Source organism: Protopterus annectens, chromosome 13.part0 (assembly GCF_019279795.1).
Source record: "Protopterus annectens isolate FY-2018-M chromosome 13.part0, PAN1.0, whole genome shotgun sequence".
Classification (NCBI taxonomy): domain Eukaryota; kingdom Metazoa; phylum Chordata; order Ceratodontiformes; family Protopteridae; genus Protopterus; species Protopterus annectens.
Window position 1 is genome coordinate 1,242,634,646 of NC_056747.1, and position 20,073 is coordinate 1,242,654,718.

The following is a 20,073-nucleotide window of genomic DNA, read 5'->3' on the forward strand; positions in this document are numbered from 1 at the left end:
TATGTTTCAGGAAGTTCAAACATCAACAATGTGATACACCTTCTGATTGGGGGAACTGGGGCAGAGGTTCCCCCTTTAAAGGCATATGCCTGTAGACAGAGGAGATCTGCAAAACTAGGAATACCATGGGCTCCTTTCAGATAGGCAACCCTCATCATCCCTGAAGGTCTGCCCATCTGCTCTCAACTAGGGGCAGTCAGGGGTTAGTTATCTCCTTACCCAGTAGCAAGACAGGCCATCATCAAGGACAGATGGGTCAAAGGGATCATATCCAGAGACTATTCCATACCCTTTTTCCTAACTTCCCCAAAATCATTTCAGCCACTGCCAAATGCACCACCCAATCAGGCAAAAGAGGTGAAAGAATATATTGCTTATTGTCTACATGAGCCATCCAAGAGGTCCCACCAGACCATAAAGGATCAGAGTTTTATTCAAGATTCCTTTTGGTTCCCATTAAAATCAGTACCCCAGGTCCATACTGGACCTCATCCACCTAAACAAGTATGTGAGAAAGACCCAGTTCAAAATGGTCATGGTGCAATTGATTTTGCCTTGTCTAAGGGCAAACAACTTTATGTGCTCAGTAGATCTTCAAGAAGATTACCTTCACATAAAGATAGTGAAAGAGTCTCAGAGGTCCCTTCACTTCCATCTGGAAGACAGCCATCATCAGCTCCATGCCTTGCTCTTTGGCCTCAACATAGCTTCCAGAGTGTTCACCAAGTGCATGGCTGTCATAGCATCTCACCTGTAGCTACAGGGATTCCAAGTTTTCCCATACCTGATGACTGGCACATGGTTGTTACCATAATAGAATCTCTCTTGGAGGCCAAAAATTACCTGTTCAGGATTTGTCTGCCCTTGGGAATATCCATAAACTTTCAGAAGTCAAATCTCCTTCCAACTCAAAATATCCTCTTCATAAACTGCCACTTAAACACAATGAGATTTATCATTTCCCTCCCATTGCACAGAATTCAGATCATGAGGAAGGCAGTCCTGATTCTGTTTCAAAGTATACCCCCCCCCAACACTGCTCTGGTTCTTAGGGTTCTAGATCTAATGGCATCCTCGATATGAATGGTTTCTATCTTTTTAATTTCTCCAAGTCTTTTGGGTTTCTAACACCATGACAGGAATGGACCTCATTCCTAAGACAGAGTATGATTAAAGTTCATGAAATTAGTATTGTTTCAATCTTTGATGTTAGCCAGAAGTGTTCTTCAGGTCAAAGTACCTGCAATGTGCTCAGTAATGACTCCTTCTGCAATTCATATGAAGTTACATGTATCCTTAACATATCTAAGTATGATTGCAAATTGTTTTTTATAAGACCTGTTGCGCATACTAATATTGGAACTGTCTGGGTATCCTTCTTCCATATTGCCCTCATTTCTGCCTGCAAATCCTGGTATTGTATGACTTTGTGTCTCTCTGTACGTAGGACACTAGTCACTGAGTGTTGCAATTTCAATGAGCAATGCTACTTTTGTCTTCTTTTCATGGACTAAAATATCTGGTTTTCTTGCATCTATTTTTTGAACTGTTGGTAATGGGTGATCCCATGTGATATAAACTTCATCATTTTCTATGATGCTTTGTGGCTCATGTTTCCAGTGTTTTATTACTACAATATTATAATGTTTGCACAATTCCCAATGCAACAGTCTTGCCACATTATTATGCCTTTCAGTACACAGTCCTTCTGTCATTCATATATCACAACCAGCAACAAGATGCAAGACTGTTTCAAATTCTGTTTTACACAACCTACATTTGTCTGTTTCTCCCACATGTTCAATGGACTTTGTAAACCAACATGCCCGTAGTCCACTCTCTTGGGCCGCCAATATTAACCTTTCGTCTATTGGTTTGAATTCACCTTTCCTTAACCATTCTTGTATTCCATCCTAATTAACATGAGGCTGTTCCAAGAGTTTTCTATACTTGCAACTATATTTATGCATTTTCCACATTTCTTGCCTTCTCATCTGATCCTTCACCTTATATTCTTTATTTTGGTTTTGGCACATTCAGTTGTTGCTTGATTTTTATCTACTTCTGGTTTGATTTCCATTCCCACTTGACAGTGATATGCTTCTGCTAAACTAAGTATGGAAGTCATCTTGGACTTATTCTCCTCATATTTCAACACTTCCACTACATTTGCATCTTGTCAGGTCAGCAGGCAGGTATGCAGTCCCACAATTGCAGATCTATACTCATAATCAATTTCAAGGAGGCCCATATCTCCTTCAGAATGGGGAATATATAGTCTTGATATGCACTGATTTTTATAACTCATTTGATGAGCATGAAGCATCCTTCTTGTTTTCCTGTCCAACCTATCCAACACCTTTTGGAACTAGTCAATAACTCCAAAACTAAGTTAGAACAGGAAGAGCAAATCGGTTTATAGCTTGGGCTTTATTCCTACATACCAATGATGTTTTTAGTATTAATTTAAACCTTCTAAAATATTCCTAAATAAGTTTTATTCACATTTGTTCATGTTTTATTGTTGAGCCTTCATCAGTTCAGAAATATTTATACACTCCCGCTTGCTCAAGTTCTTTTATATCACATTCCTGTCACAAACTGATGTTTTCTTGATGCTGCAGCTTTCCTTCTTTAAAGGTTGCATTTGCACATTTATCAAGACCAAATGACATTCTTATATAGGTTCATAGGTTCGTACTAAGCTATCGGCCCTAGGGCCTATACAAGCCTAGCCATAACAATTCCCTGGATATTTCTTCCCACAATATTTACTTTCCTGGGCCCCTGTCTAGCAGGGTGACTGACATGATCCCCGAGGTGAATTTCCTATCTCCCATCCAATTGTTAAGGTTCTTTTTGAAAAGGGCCAAGGAGGCACTCTGCTTGACATGTATGGGCAGTCTATCATCTGAAAATGTTTTGACCTCCTGTAGTTGTGCTTTCATTTCCTCATTTGATTAACTATACAGTTTTAAATCTTAAACTTTGTTGTTTTCTGAGAGCCAAATTGTAGCCATGATCTAATCTGTTAAGTAGACAACTTAATGATATAAGGGCAAGACAAAAGAGCAGTGGTACCAGAGAGTCACCCTGGAATATCCCCCTTTGAAATTTTATCCCTGGAATAATAATTTGTACTTTATCATGGCTTAACTGTAAAGTGGTTTGCCACTGTTTCATGGTCACTGTAATGTAATAGATCAGTGTAGGGTGTATTGTATACATTTTTAAGTGTTCTTTTATCCATGAGTGTGGAATACTGTCAAATGCTTTTTTTGTAGTCTATCCATGCCATACTTAGATTCCTTCCATTTTTACAGTTCTCCATATGACTTTATTTAACAATAAACGATCCTTTGTTCCATATGATTTTCTTTTATTACCCTTTTGTTCTATCGCCATGATTGCGTTTTCTTCTAAATGGCTATAAACGTTGTCAGCATCAGTTCCAGTCTATAGTTTATACGTCGTCGAAAGGTAAGTTATTGGTTTATAGTTTTTAGGATAGCTTGCATGTTCACTCTTGAGTAGGACTATTGTTTTTCCTGTTATTAACCAGACTGGTGTCTGTTCATGGTGCGCACTCATGGTTAAATCTTCATGTAAAGGTGTTAATACTTTCAGCCAGTAGTTAGGTAGTGCATCTGGGTCTGGAGTTTTCTAATTAGGAGCTTTTCTTAAGTTTATGTCAATCTCTCTGGCCATTACTTCATTCCATTTCATATCATGTACATTTGAACTTCTTATTCTTTCTTTTACTTTTTCTGTCTAGTCAGCATCTTTGTTATGTTCCACAGGATCTTCATAGATATTTCTCCAAAATGTATCTATTTCTTCTTTTTTTGGTGGTGTTTTAATTCCTTTTGCCTTGCTTCCCAATTCTCTATAAATTTTTGGGGGGTCATCAATAAATTACTTATTTTGTACTTTTCCTTTATATTATCTGGATATTCTCTAAGTTTTTCTGCCTGTGCTGATATTTTTAGTTTATTATTTGTGATAGTGCACCATAGATCCTGATCAGTTCTGATTCTGTGCATTACTTTTAACATGTCTATCTTTCTGAGTATTTTTGTTGATCTGTTCCCTCTTCTATACTCTTCCATCAGTGACCCTTCTTGACTTAACTGTTTTATAGTTTTCTCTATTCGATACTTCCATCATGACATTCAATTTATCCCCATCCTTTCTTTTACTATCCTGTGTTTTTGTGGTAAGACTTTTATCTGTTATTAATTTGGCTGCACAGTAATATATTCTATTTATTTCCATTATATCACATGAATCACTGAGGACAGTCTTAATTACTGTTTTCATTTGTTTTATCAGACTTCTAATTTTTTGGATTGTATTGACTTTCTGTAGTCTATTTCTTTCATTAATGTGTGTGTTTATCCCTGTTAAACCAAGTAACTCTTCCCCTAGATCATTTTCTTCTAAACTGAGGACACATTCTTTGTTCTCCATTTCCTGCAGGCATTTTAAAGAAAGTTCCATAGCATCTTCCTGTACCACATTCCCTTCAGTTTCATCCTGTGTCATCCATTGCTCTTTCATATGGGAACTCACTGGCCTATCACTCCACAATATTGACTGCATCAGAGTTGCCACTGTTTCCTGTTCTTCCCTTGCTGTGCAACTCCAACTGAACATTTGTACACCTTTCCTGTGGAATGCTTCAACATATCTTCATATGGCAACTGATCAGATGTTTCCCGCTCTACTGGTTTCTCTTTAATTTGAGGAGCCATTGTTCTATCTTGCAGTGATGTTATCTGAGTTAGATTTTCTACTCTAAATCCTTCACAGGTGCTCCATAACCTCAGTTTCTGTTTCTTTAACTTTTCCATTACTATTCCTCTTTTCTTCTTTGTTTTCTTATTTATTTATTTATTTATTTATTTTTTGTATTGTAAAACTTTCCATGTTTGGATGCCTTTGCCTGCATTTCTCTTCAAATATCTTTGGTGCTGCTCTTTTTGTATTGATTATTTTTGCTTTCTCCTTTGCATAAACATTGCACCATTTTAAATCTGCTTTTCTTTCACATGTCCATATTTCTTCTTCAGATGTCTCCTGCCCCGCCTGTTTTTCTTTACTTTGGGGACTTGCTGTTCCATCATGCTATGATATAACCTGTTAGACTTTCTTCATTAAGTCCTTCACAAGTATTCTATAACTTCAACTTCTATGTTTTTAACTTCTGCTTTACTAATCTTCTGTCCTACATTCCCTCTTTGTGATCTTATTTTTTATTGTGAAATTTTCCATATCTGGATGACTTTGTCTGTATTTCTCTTCAGATATTTGTGGGTTCCCTTTTTTGTGTTGATTAATTTGGCTTTCTCCTTTGCATAAATCTTGCACCATATCAGATCATCACTTTCTTTCCCATGTTCATATTTATTGTTTATACCTTTCAAAATCTCCTGATTGTGTTCTTCATATTTTTGTACTTCCTCTGTCACTTTTTTCCCCAAAAGGCCCAAGGTTACTTAGTCTATATACTGTTTTTCATAAATCTGTTGTATTAACGAATACAATTTTTTATTTGAAGCTTCTGACAGTTTTTCTTGTGAAAGTATTTTTCTTTCCTCTAATTTCTCTTTTAATCTTTTTGTATATCTTCTGTCTGAAATCCTGGACTTCTTGCATAATAGTTACAATACATAATTTCTTTCTTACCCTCATTAGTCCACTCTATCATCTTTATGGCTTTTTTTTTTTGGCCTATTAGTTTTTGTGATTTTTGTGGACTGTTACTTCCTTCTAATGGTTAAGTATGCACTTTACCATGTGAAAATATTTCAGCGGCTTATGTATGCCCAAAGGTCCCAGCTTTCAAACCCCCTCTCCAAACCTATCTTCATAACCAGTTCTTGCAGGAAAAATTTGCAGTGGTGTTTAGACTCCCCTCCAGTTCATTATGGCAGACACTTTGTTCCACCTCACTCCAGTAGCTGTGGTGACAATGGACACTTCATTCCTGGAGTGGGGGAACATTACAACAGGAGTGTGGTCCAAGGTTTATAGACTGTCAATGAAACTAATACTCACAGCAATGTTCTGGAGATAAGGGCAGTCCTCCTGTTGTTGCAGGAACTTCAGGAATGCCTTCCTCTGGGAGTGATTTCTATCCAAACAAACTACATGACAAGAGTTTGGTAAATCAACAAGAAAAGATGAACCAATTTCTACCCTTTATGTCAGGAGGCAATGAGGGTCTAGCAATAAGTGGATGTCTGTACCACTTTCTCATAGCAGCACGCATTCTGGGAGCTCTCAGTTGCCTTTTGGACAGACTCAGTAGATCTCTTCTGACGTCTCACGAGTGACCCATCTATGAAGCAGTAGTAAAACAAATCTTTAATCGTTGTGGCTTTCCCTGTTGCAATCTTTTTGCCTCCCCATAGAACACCAAATGTAACAGTTACTTTGTCTTGATTCCTCCACAGGGGCAGTCACTGAAAAATGCTATAACTCAGAAATGGCCTTCTGGTCTTCTTCATGCTTTCCCACCCTTACCTGATCTTTAAGTTCTTACAGAAAACAGACAAGGCCTTTGTCATCCTTGTATACCCCTTTTGGCCCATACAGATTTTCCCTTATTAGGTCTAATTTCAGGGAACATTCCAGGATACCAGATCCCACACATAATCTTTGTTCACACCCATCCAGGAAGGCTCACCCAAATTGCCACAAACTGAAATTAACTACTTGGCTTCTCTAGTTCCACTAATGGCCAATGATGTAGCCCTCTCTTTTGAGGTGACCAGGATTTTAACAGCCTCTTAAAGAATCTAGATGCAGACTTACTGAAGGAAGTGGAAACATGTTTCCTTATGGGGTACTTCTCAAAACACTGATCCCTTCTCAGCCCGTATTCCAGACATCCTCCAATTTTTAGCCTATATTTTTGAATCTTGTACCAGTTTTGCAGGAGTAGAAGTGCAGTTGTCATCTATTTCTAATTTTCATATGTGGCATCAGGAATGTTCTTTCACCTCACACAAGCTTTGTAAAGCCTTTTTAAAAGCACCATTCTTGCTCATACCTCTAATCACAGAGCCTGTTCCACCTTAGGATTTGAACTTTGTGCTAAAAACATTGACAAAACCACCATTTGAGACAACTTCGTTGATGACATTTGTGATGCTCCTCCACTGGTCCAGTAATCAAGGAGCCTCAGTCCTCACCAGCAGCACCAGTGAGGGAAGTGCACATTGGGAGGATGACAAGTACACACAGTAAAGTAAAATTTCCATTAAGAGCACCCAGAGATCACAGTCAGTCTGGGGCTGGTTTCTCCCTCTTTCTCCAGATCCCAAATAAGACTCCACACTGGCACAGCTATAGGGTTAAGATCTCAGTCGAGCGGTCAAGCCAAAACCTCCAGCACCCTCTCTGTCCAACCAGTGCTTAGTGTCCCTGCCCAAGTAGCTGACACACACACTTTGAGATTTTTTTACTAGCAATGCCCCTTCTGCCCAGACTAAAAGGTAGTTATCAATGCCACCAACCAGCTCTTTATCAGCTATTATAAGGCCCTTCCCAAAGGGTGACCAATCCTACTGTGTGATGTTACTGTTATCCAAATGGTAAGTGTGACCAAGACTTGTAAGGCTATTTAAGAGTGGCCTGTACAGTATTACCAAATACATATGCAAGTACTCTAAGAGCTTAAATATCTCTAAACAAACCAGCCACAATTAAACAGTTTAAATATATTTAATAATAAATAATAAAAGAACAAGACAATACTCAATAACACACACAGTCACTTCAGAGTTCAGAATCACAGGAAATATTTTAAAACAACATTACAGGACAGTCTCAAATAAACACAGAAAACATATAAAGAAATCTTCATTATATTCTTATCTATATCTAAGAGAAATCGCGGTACCCTAGTTACTTACTATTAGCAAGGCAGAAGTGCTGAAGATGGATGTTTCCAGGTCCAAAGGCAGACACAAAATGCACAGTCTCTGAAAGAGTTCCTAAATTAACATCAAAACAATACTGTGGGTCAGCTGGATGACATCAGTATTTGTCACCTGCCTTCACTTCTCAGGATAACAGACACCAACAGAATTTTTAGCATCTCTGTGTGAGAAGTACATACCTCTCAGAAGTTTGCCTAGAACTAGAAGTCATAAAACAGTTAAACCCTTTTACATTTTAAACCTAGTAATTGTTTCTGTTTCAAGACAATAGAAAGAAACATCTAGCTGCAGACATCCTGTCTCCTTCAGTGAAAATGGAAGATAAACACATTTGTAAAACAATTCACTTATTGTGTTAGAGTCTGCAAGTTAACTGTTCTTTTCCAGTAGGGTACACTGTAGCTACATTTTTGAAGCTCAGTACAGAACATACAGTCCAACACACACTTCTGCACCAGTAGTTTAACACAAACACACAATACACAGTTTTCCTAAATTTGTAAGACAAGCATATAAACCATATTAATATTAACAAATGACATATAATTATTTACAAAATTCCAGATAGCTGGACTGGCAGTATTTCTCTGGTGTCAGAACATTAAAGTTTCTCTCTTGGAATACACTATTCTTTGTAGCCATCACATCTACCAGTAGGGTCTCTGAACTTCAGGCTTTTTCTTCATCAGCTCTTTATTTGATTTTTCATAAAGACTGAGTTTTTCTCCACACCAGCACATCCTTTCTTCCTAAAACTGCTTCTGAAAATACATGACACAGCCCATTCACTTATTTCTCCCTAATCATGCTAATACAGGACAGTACATTCTCTAGACTCTAGATGTTTATAGACAACTGCATTTCTATCTTCAAACAACCACTGCCTTTCATAAGAACCCCACAGCTTTTTCTTTTCTTTGGTCAAAACAGGTCTGGTAAAAAATCTTCCAAGAAATTACTTTCCATGTGCCTTTCTGATTGTATTGCTTTTATCTATGCCTTGCACAACTGGCCTTTGATGGGTAAACCTAAGGCTTAGTTTATCCGGGCAGTGGTAACTTCTACTGCCTTTTTCAGGTGTGCTTCAATAGATGAAATCTGCCTGGCTGCCACTTGGTCCTCCATGCCAGCCTTCATTAAGTATTACAAGTTGGATACCAGTTCTAGGCCTAGAGTAACCGTTGGCACCTCTATACTCAGGGGTCTCCTGTAATGATACCACCCAGAGTTGAAGTAGCTTGGGATTGCAACCTACAGGTTATATAGAACAGACTGAACAAATAGAATATGAAAGTTTTGCACTTACCACAATCCTAGGTCCTTTCATTCACATCCGTCTGATACGTCAACCTTTCTTCCATCTCGTTTCTTATTCCCATAGATTTTTAGGATCTGAAGGATTTTTACTTTGCATTTGTATCAGACTTGATTTGAGGTAATTCAGGGCAGTAAGGCATCATGGGAGGGAACATTTTAAAGGGACTCAAGGCTGGAGCACTAATGCTGCCATGGTGGATCCAACAAGTGGCTCGAGGACCTACAGATCATATCATTCAGACATGAATGAAAGATCTAGCACTGTGGTCAGTACATAACTTTCTTTTAAAGAACAATGTAGCAATTGATTAATAATAAGGAATTTGATAGGGAGGCCTCCAACTTGTGACTGCTATACTGGGTAGCCCATATTAATTCTTGTCAAAGCTGTTGTGTCTTATAGCTTCATAGGTATATACTAGGCTAGTGATCACTAGGGTCTTTATAAGCTTAGCTGTGTAACCCATGTGACCACAAGTTTTATGTTTTAGACATTTATATAGGAGGTGATTTATGGTTATGGCATAACAGCCTAACTAGTCGTCATAAGGATGAGACTTTATCATAGCTAATTGTGGCATCATGAAGCCTGCATATCAGTGATGGACCGATCATATGTGCTAAACTGTTTTAAAAGACAGTGCTATTGGGGCAATTATGCACATTTTATTTCTGTCTTCCCAGTTTTGATGTATGCTGAAAAGATAACAAGGATTGTAAAAGGCTAAGAATTTACTACAAGCTGCAATTTGGACTTGAAAATGAGGAGATAGCAAGATGAAAAAAGAAGGTTCAAATTTCTTTTACTTGTCAGATTTCAACAGGCTGCAACCCAGCAGCACTAACCACCCATGCTAGTCATTAATAAATATGAGGCAGTCTAAAGATGAATACAAATTACCTAATCCTTTCACTAATCGCCCATGCTAGTCATTAATAAATATGAGGCAGTCTAAAGATGAATACAAATTACCTAATCCTTTCACTAATCGCCCATACTAGTCATTAATAAATACAAGGCAGTCTAAAGATGAATACAAATGACCTAATCCTTTCACTAATCACCCATGCTAGTCATTAATAAATATGAGGCAGTCTAAAGATGAATACAAACAACCTAATCCTTTCATTAATGAATCTAGTCTTTTTTCTTCCCAGAAATAAATGATTACAATGGGAAAAGGATGGTCATTTAAGAAACAAATAGTAAGTTACCTTTCATAAATATATTACAGTCCTTTGCAGGTATGATTCTAATCATTAATAAATAAAATACGGTGGGATCCAACCTATTTCTCCTGCAAAGAAGATTAACTTGCACTGGGAAAAGGGCATAGGAAATAGATTATACCATGCATTTCTATAAATATCTAAAAGTTTGCTTGAGGGAAGCATTCATGTCATTAATTCACATAAGAGTCTATTTTAGTGAATGACAAAGGTCCACAGTGATCACAGTAAGGGGAGAGAGAACAGCTTGGTTTGGAAAAGAAGGTCAAATGAAAGTAGGACAAAAGACTTTCCTTCACAGACTATATTCTAGACCATTTCTTTACTAAGCACAGAACAGAGTCCTTTCAGCAAATGGAATCTAGCCTGGTCAATGAAAGATAAATAAATTACAATGGAGAAGGGGGCCATCTTTCAGAGAAAAAGATATGCTAGATTTTGTTGACTGAAAGGACTCAACCAAGAGAATGTATTGTGCTTCTTAAAGGTAGGCTATACTGATTATAGTGAATAAAAGGTTTTGGAAGGTAATTAATTCCTGCTGCCATTTTGAAAATTGACTATATTCTATTTGCAGGATGGAATCCAAACGCACACATACATCAATATCTATATATATCTATATATATATATATGGATTCACTTTATAATCTTAAAATATCGAATTTCAGTATTTCAAGACTATAAAGTCAAACTTCCGAAATAGCGAAACCCCATAACCATGAATCCGGAAATGTCAAATTCTCGGTTTTGGTGGTGCGCTATGTGATGTGGGATGTACTGTGTGCCTGATTTACATTTGGTATGTAGTTATGGTTGGAGATTCAGGTAAGTGAATATTTTTTAATGTGTTTTGGGAAAGATTTGAGTGTATGTGAGTGTGTTTGGAAGTTTTAGGTATGGGTTAGGGGAGGTAGGTAAGAGTATGAGTGTGTAGGTGTTGAAAGTGCTGTTGTTTGTACATTTGTGATATGTGTGTGTAAGGGGACTGTAGTGTGTGTAGTGGTGAGTTTACTGTCTTTTTATGTTTGGTGCGACCTTGGAATTAGTACATATAAATAGCAGGGGTGTGTGTGTGTGTGTGTGTGTGTGTGTGTGTGTGTGTGTGTGTGTGTGTGTGTGTGTGTGTGTGGGAGGGCCACAGCCCCCACATGGGGGGTGCAGGGGGGCTTGCCCCCCTGCTTATAAGTAGGGTAGGTTTATTTATTTGTACTGTTGTGCTTGTGTGTGTTTTGTTTGTTTTTTTGCAATGTGGGGAGGTCAGTATATGTGTTGTGTGGTGTATGGTGTGTTTATGTTCATTGTTTTGAATTTCACGGTTTTTGGGTTTCAGAGTTTTGTTTTTTTGACTTTATAAACTTGAGATACTGAAATTCAATATTACAGTATTGTGAAATTATAAAGTGAATCCATATATATATATATATATATATATATATATATATATAGAGAGAGAGAGAGAGAGAGAGAGGTGTGTGTGTGTATATTATATATATATATATATATATATATATATATATATATATATATATATATATATATGTCTGTATTACATATATATATATATATATATGTACACACACACACACACACACACACACACATATAGCTATATAGATACATATATATGCACATATAGATATAGCCATATACATATACAGATACAGATCTACTTTAGTTGCCCAAACGTCCGAATTACCGACTTCCAGTATACCAACCCCATATTACCGACAACTCATTTTCCTGAATATTCAGTAGCCCGACGTGCACTTCACTGACATTTAGTAATACGACTCTTGCATTACCGACAATCACTATCCACTCATTATCCGCAATTCCCTAATAGTCTTCCCTCATCATAGTGAATATTCACACTCCACAAATGTGTATCATGCCACTCCCACCATCGAGATTAACTTAAACTTGTCCAAAATAGTCCGTGAAAGTAATGAAAGCAGGGAATGTTGCACAAAATATGTGCTACAATACAAAAAGAAAATGACTGCACTTTGCAGAGCACAAATGACGATCAGAAAAGATCACGCCTCCTCTCCATTTAAAGAAACACACCTCTTCTCATGTGAACAACACACAGACACTATACATCATCCCCACAATAACTGTCCAATCCATCAAGAGTAAACATGAAGAATAAACATTGACATCTTCCATAACACCAAAGTCTGCAATATGTAAATAAAATACTATGCAAACAAACGGCATACCGCCCACGTGTGACATGGCTTTCACATCTTTAATAATCTAGCAATACTGTTTACGAACTGTAATGCAGTGTACTCTCCTCTACTATTAAGCCCAGTCAAAAACTGTTCATGCCTTTGCAGTAACCTCTGTTTTTTAGGTGATGGAGGGAAACCAGTAGCCATCCTCACTCATAACTCATCCGTTCTGTCTTGCTCCCTAGACAAAGCTCGCATAAGCACATTCAAATCAGTGGCACGGGTTCCTAATAATCATTTTAAGTACCTGTGCCAGGCCTCAACAGAATCTTGGGTACACGGCAAGTGCAGTTCATTCAGGTCAGAGATATTCCTGAATGATACTGGAAAGAGTGGTGGGAAACTAACCAGAGTAGACATCCTAGTTGTAAACTTTCAGAGCCTGCCATGAATATACCAATCAGAGAAGTATTTTAACAATTCACATTCCTCAACTGGAAATGACTCCTTTATTTCCTGAAAAGTGTCCACAACTTCAGATTCCTGCAAAAAACTAAGGCCACTAGTGATGTCACACTCAACTGAAAGGACATATCAGCATTATACAGTGGTACTAGTCCTAACGCTTAGACCTTTTGCCATACATTTTGATCAAAATGAAACAGGCAGCCTTTTCTCCTAACTCCTGTTACATTCAGTCTAATGATTTTTAATGCTGCCACTTCAAAATCACATAGTATAAAGTGAACGTCAGCTTCAAACCCATTTGTGCCAAATAGGTAAAACACGCTTTGCCATAGGTAATTGTAGCACTTCAGGGACTTCCTACTCATCAAAGCAAAGAATAACAGTACAGCTTTATTATAACTGTCACATTTTACTAGTCTATGTATGCTGTACAGCTGTCGACATGTAATGCCTTGTTGAAAGAATGTTCCATCCATCAAACAAATGGAAGCTTTACTCATGTCATGCAAATTATTCACTGTTGTAAATGCACAGTATATATTGTTGTATCAGTCATACATTTGAATATGAAGGATTCTGATTTTAAAGGGCAGTCAGCACAGTTCACAGTCATTAAATTAACTTCATGGGACTGTTCAGGGATATTTTCTCGCCTATGAACCCTACCTATCCATCGCAAGAGTGCATTTCTGCTTGGAATGTTATGTACTGTTTCTAGGGATGTAGATGCCATCATGTCATCAACTATTAAACACGGAGTATCCCTACTAAATTTAGCTCTCACTTTGATATCATTACATACTATATAACGTTCCACTTCAGCGGGATCACCACAATACAGATGTGGATCAGACTTTAATAATTGCTCACCTTCGGTTACTAATAAAGTCACTGCCCTACTCTTACATTTCAGAGACTTCTTCTCCTTACAACTCCAGTAATGCTTCCTCGACTACATTCCAGATGATAAAGGTAGCCCTCAAGTTGCAACATTTCTTTGTTTCTCTGTGACAGAACCACTGTATAAACATTTCCTATGAGTGCTGGTCCAACTTCCTTTACTTCAGCCATGATTACGTTCTAGCGTGCATGTTTACTTAAAGGAGACTACTGTTTTTGTAGCTATCTGCCACTGGCTAGACTATCCTTTCTCATAATTTTACAGTGTAGTCGAGCATTAGTTCCTCAGACAAATGGATTATCGAGAAAGTGATATCTCGGTGATTTGTTCTCAGTATAAGTTGGTAATTCGGATGTTCGGGCAACTAAAGTAGATCCACAGATACATATACATATAGATACAGTCTTTATATATATATATATATATATATATATATATATATATATATATATATATATATATATAGAGAGAGAGAGAGAGAGAGGTTTACTATCAAATGTTTGAAACCTACCTTAACGTCATTCATAAGGTCGAGGGTAAAGGTGCAAAAGTTTAAAATTGCGAGTGGAAATCCTGTCACCTCCAAAACATCAACATGTAGCTTGAGTTCGTGGTTTTGAGCATTACTGTTTACAACTGGATCTGGACCCATCTCATCTGCTGGCTCAGCTGAGTACAGTGAGATCATCTGGGAAGGACTACCCCCTTGCTTCTTTAATTTCAGACACTCCTAGCAGTCCTATCTCATCAGCTCTATTTACTGTGTACAGAGAGAGCATTTGGGAAGGACATCCCCGATAGTCACTTAATCTTGCTCTGTTTCCTCCCTCTCCATTTAACAAAATAAAATGTATACTTTATTCAACTGCTCTTACTGTAACTGTGTTCTACCTATTTTATTACTGGGTCTACTTTGTTTGATAGAAAACACATTTCACTGAAACTCATTTCGTCGAAGCCTCATTTCACTGAAAATGAATTCCCTGAGCACAATTCACTGAAAGCTCACTTCACTGAAAACACATCTGACTGAAACTCATTTTGTCTAAACAGGTATATGCCCTGTTCCCCACTTTAGTGCGATCCTTGAGTTAATATATATAGTTAGGGGGTGTGGGGGGCATAGCCCCCCACATAGTTTGGGTATAAATTATTTTCTCGAAAGAGTTACTCATTTGACTTGTAAGAATCCATGTCTATGGTTTACAACATTTAAAATAGGTGGGGTGCTATGTCCCCCACACCCCCCTTACTATATATACTAACTCCAGGATCACACTACAGTGGGGAATAGGGCATATACCTGTTTAGATTAAATGAGTTTCAGTTAAATGAGTTTTTAGTGAAGTGAGCTTTCAGTGAATTGTGCTCAGGCAATTCATTTTCAGTGAAACAAGGCTTCGATGAAATGAGTTTCAATGAAATGTGTTTTCTATTAAGCAAAGTAGACCCAGTAATAAAGTAGGTAGAACATAGTTCATTAACGGGCTTTACAAAAAAAGGAAGAAACTGCTGTCCAGGGGTAGAAAGGAACAAATTTCAAATTAGAAAAATTCCCTCCTTAGCCTCAACAAGCAAATTAGATCACTAGTGAAAACCTCCAAAGCCAATTATGAGTTGAAACTAGCCTCTGAAACAAAGAGAAACCACAAGTCCTTCTTCAGTTACATCAGGAACCTCCATAGTAAAGCCCAGGTTTGTTCTGAATTCATACTTAATGGTACCACTTACACCGATCCTGTTGACTTAGCCAACCTGCTAGCTGACTTCAAACTTCACGCCCCCATCCCCCCAAAGGCCTGTTTGACATCCCATATACTTGTCCCACTCCTCACATCTCTGTAGATCAAGTGTTAAAGGCCCTATCAAAGCCAAAGAACACAGCTTCCATGGGACCTGATAGCACCCCAGATTGCATTCTGCCCATCACCAGCAAGAACAAACTTTGCCATTGAGCACCCTATTCAACCACAGCCTAAATACAGGCTTCATTCCAGCAGAGTGGAGAACTGACATTGTCATCCCCTTGCACAAAGGTGGTACCACTACTGACCCGGGAAACTATCACCCCATTAGCTAGATAAGTCTGATCTGTAAAACCGTGGAGTGTATTATTATGGATCTCATAAACAAGGACATAGGCAATCTCAAAGCACTTGACCCCACCCAATTCGGATTAGTCAGGGGGCAGATCTTGCCTATTGAGCCTGGGTGACTTCTTTGAGACTGTCACCAAGCCCCTGGATGAGGAAAAGTCAGTACACACAGCTTACCTTGACTTGGCCAAGGCCTTTGACACAATACCCCACTCTGACAGCATCAAAAAGTTAACATAACTTGGTGTAAATCCCTATCTCATCAGGTGGGTGGCCAGCTGGCTCACTGATAGGACCCACTAACCTTTTTCCGTGAAACAATTTAGACTGTATATTATATAAAACTTGAGTTCATCCAAATTAGACGATGACCAAACAGTCCAAAAGAGCACAAATTCAGCGAGACCAGATGACAAGGTTAAAACGAGCTTTTATAAAATTTCTTAAAACACAATTCGCAGATTGATTGCTTTCATCCCCATCATGTGGGACTTCATCAGAATCTGCGTTCAGGTTACACCAATGCAATTAAATAGTCAATTAATCACTACTCTGTCCAATAAAATTACTTGCCCACTTAAGAAAATTTAAAAATACCATCCCTGAGAAACATTTCCTTGTTTAGAAGCAGTATAATTATAGGTTAGGTAGTAGTTTTTAAACAACTCATATAAACACAAACATTCAACCAAGTGAAGCAAATTGTAGAGAACAATTGGAATATTCTAAAATGTAATTCCACAGTATAGTCATCCCTAGGTGTAAAATCTATGTTTGTTTACAGGACTGGGATGAATAATAAGAAATGCTTGGAATCTAGCATAAAAGGGTTTCACAATAGCAATTTCAATAAGAGGAGTACAAGTAAATGTGGGAGCTGTTCTCAGTGTAAACATATAACTAAAGTTAAGGAGCTGAATAAAATGTTAAGGACTAAAGTGAGTTTTGTGTATGGAAACTGTCAAACAGGAGGGGTCATTTAACTAGCAAAATGTAAAACCTGCCCAGCCTACTACATAGGAAGGATGTAGAGATGTCTAAGAGATAGGATATATGAACATCAGTATCAGATGGCAACTAGAAATTCCAACAACGCTCTACATAAACATTCACTGGTGTGCTCTGATTTTGTGAAATTTTATTTCAGAATACTAGAAAGGGTTTTGGCAAACCCCAGGGGAGGGGACTACAGATCCATTATAGAAGAAAGAGAATTGAAATGGTAAATTAAGCTATATGCCATGCAAGCCCCAGGTTTGAACGAAAATATTTTACTCAAACCCATTTTAAATAAGAAAGCAGTTATATAGTGATACAACTCAAAACATATTTCTTTGTTTAAAAAGGAAATGGTTACACGATATTGTTGCAATATTTTGAGTCAAGTTATGATAAGTTATTTCCATGAAATACTGACAAAAGTATTTTTTATTGTAAAACAATGTCACAGTCTTTGCATTTATATGAGATGTTTAAAAACTACCACCTACAATTTTACTGTTTCTATAGAAGGAAATGTTTCTCAGGGATGGTACTTTTAAATTTGCTTAAGTGGGCAAGTAATTTTATTGGAGAGAGTAGTGGTTAATTGACTATTTAAGTGTATTGGTGTAACTTCAAAGCAGATTCTGATGAAGTCCCACGGGATGGGGATGAAAGCACTCAATCTGCAAACTGTGTTTTAAGAAATTTTATTAAAGCTCATTTTAACCTTGTCATCTGGTCCTGCTGAATTTGTGCTCTTTCAAACTGTTTAGTAGTCGTCCCAATCGTTCTTTTTTGCACCCAAACTTGTTGATCAAATGAGTTGTCAACCATTTAAATGGTTACTACATAAATGACAACTACATACACACACACACACACACACACACACACACGCATATATATATATATATATATATATATATATATATATATATAGATAGATAGATAGATAGATATAGATATAGATTTATATACATATATATGTATGCATTCTGTTGCAGAGAAGAAAATGACCTAACCCTTTCATTACCTGGAATCTAACCTTTTTCCATGAAACAATTTAGACTGTTAGACTGTAATATGGAAAAGGATCACCTCTGAGGAAATGTACTCTACCTTGCATTTTATATGCTTTTTACACATACTATTCCTACTTTGCTTGAAGGTCTCCAATTAGTAATAATTACAACAGTCTCCTTTAGATAATAATAATAAATGTCCTTAGTAATCACTACAAGGCAGGTAGTTTGCATTGTAAAATAATGCAAAATCTCAGTGGGAGAAAGGACTTTATTCCAGGGTGTTTTTCTAGCATGTTATCAAAAAGTGGGATAATTTACAATGGCAGAAAGGACCATTTGTTAAGAAAAAGACACACTAGATTATTTTATCTGAAAGGACATACCCAGGAATTCATTAAGGTTCTTAACATGAGCCATACTGATCATACTGGAAATGCCCTTCCAGCATGACACTCACATTTGTGATTCAGGAATATGCTAGCCACAATGAGTTAAGACCCCATTATCCGATAATGTGCATGTTTCCTAAATCTCAGTTACTACAGCAACATAGATGCAGTAGTAACCTGCTGCTCATGTAGGCAGTGGAATTCCCCTCCAGTCTCTGTCTGACTTGGATGCACACACACACACACACACACACACGCACATGCACACACACACACACACACACACACACACACACACACACACACGCACATGCACACACACACACACACACACACACACACACACACACACACACACACACACACACACACACACACACACACACACACACACACACACACACACACGCACACGCACACGCACACGCATGCACGCACACACACACACACACACACACACACACACACACACACACACACACACACCAAAGTCCCTGCACCTGTACCTACCCAACCTCTGTAATATGGCACTTTAAGAAGTCATCCCTGGTGATCTAATGGTTCCACCTCCACCCCCATCACCCTTATGAAGTCCATACTATTCAGAAGTTCATAAGTGAATACTAGGCTAACTACCCTGAAAGGACATTTTTAAACATAGCCAATAACCGGAGATCAGACTGAAACCCTGTATCTTGTGTCTTTAAGAAAAAGACCTTAACCATTATGCCACACCCATCCCACATAGGGGACTTCACTTTATCCCCGGTGTCCTGTGGTACCCCCCGCTCCCAATCCCCATACTACCTGTTAGTGCCATTACAGCACTTGGGAGTGTGTCCAGCTGGTTCTCCTAGCCCATTTATGCTGTTCTGTCCCTTGAGGTACATTATGGAGTATTTCCTAGTGTCTAGTGTATCCCCCTACCCCCTAGTCTTCTTAGTAAAGTTGGTGCCATTATGCAACTTTAAAATTAAATCCTGGTGTCTAGGGTATCCCACCTCCCCTAGATCCCCATAGTAATGATGGTGCCATCACAGCACTTAAGATATTTCCTGGTGTCCAGTGGTTCCTCCCATTCCCCTGATCCCCACTATAATGTTGGTGCTGGTACTGCACTTCACTGATGTATATCCCTGGTAGTCCAGTGTAGCCCCCTACCCTAATCCCCATTTTGCTCCCAGTGCTGTTATGGCACTTTAAAACTCAATCCTGGTGTCTAGTGTTTCCTCCACATCATGCTCTTGTTTAGTTGGTGAGCATGGCCTTTTGGCCATGTTCATTTCTGCTACATGGTGGAGATGGTCACGTTGGTCTGCACAGCTGAATATTTACTTGAATCACTCTGCCACGAAGATGCCTTCCTGGGGGCAGTTCTGGGTAAAGAGAGCTCATGACTAATTTGCATACGTCACACCCCCAGAATGCCTCATTAGCATTCAGCATGGCCGGACAGAACTTTCAGGTGCTGCACATCTTCATGTAACAGTACTTACTGAATAGCAAAAAAGGTACCACTGTGTGTACACAGCCT

At 38.2% G+C, this 20,073-nt stretch overlaps 1 protein-coding gene across 1 annotated transcript in view; it reads right to left on the minus strand.

The window, feature by feature from the left end:
- Positions 1-14,215, minus strand: part of PHOSPHO1 (phosphoethanolamine/phosphocholine phosphatase 1) — a 102,268-nt gene extending 88,053 nt beyond the window's left edge. Inside the window, exon 1 of the mRNA XM_044054964.1 lies at positions 14,075-14,215. Coding sequence (XP_043910899.1) covers positions 14,075-14,215 — 141 coding nt within the window. The remainder of the gene's footprint in view (positions 1-14,074) is intronic.
- Between the last annotated feature and the right edge of the window lie 5,858 nt (positions 14,216-20,073).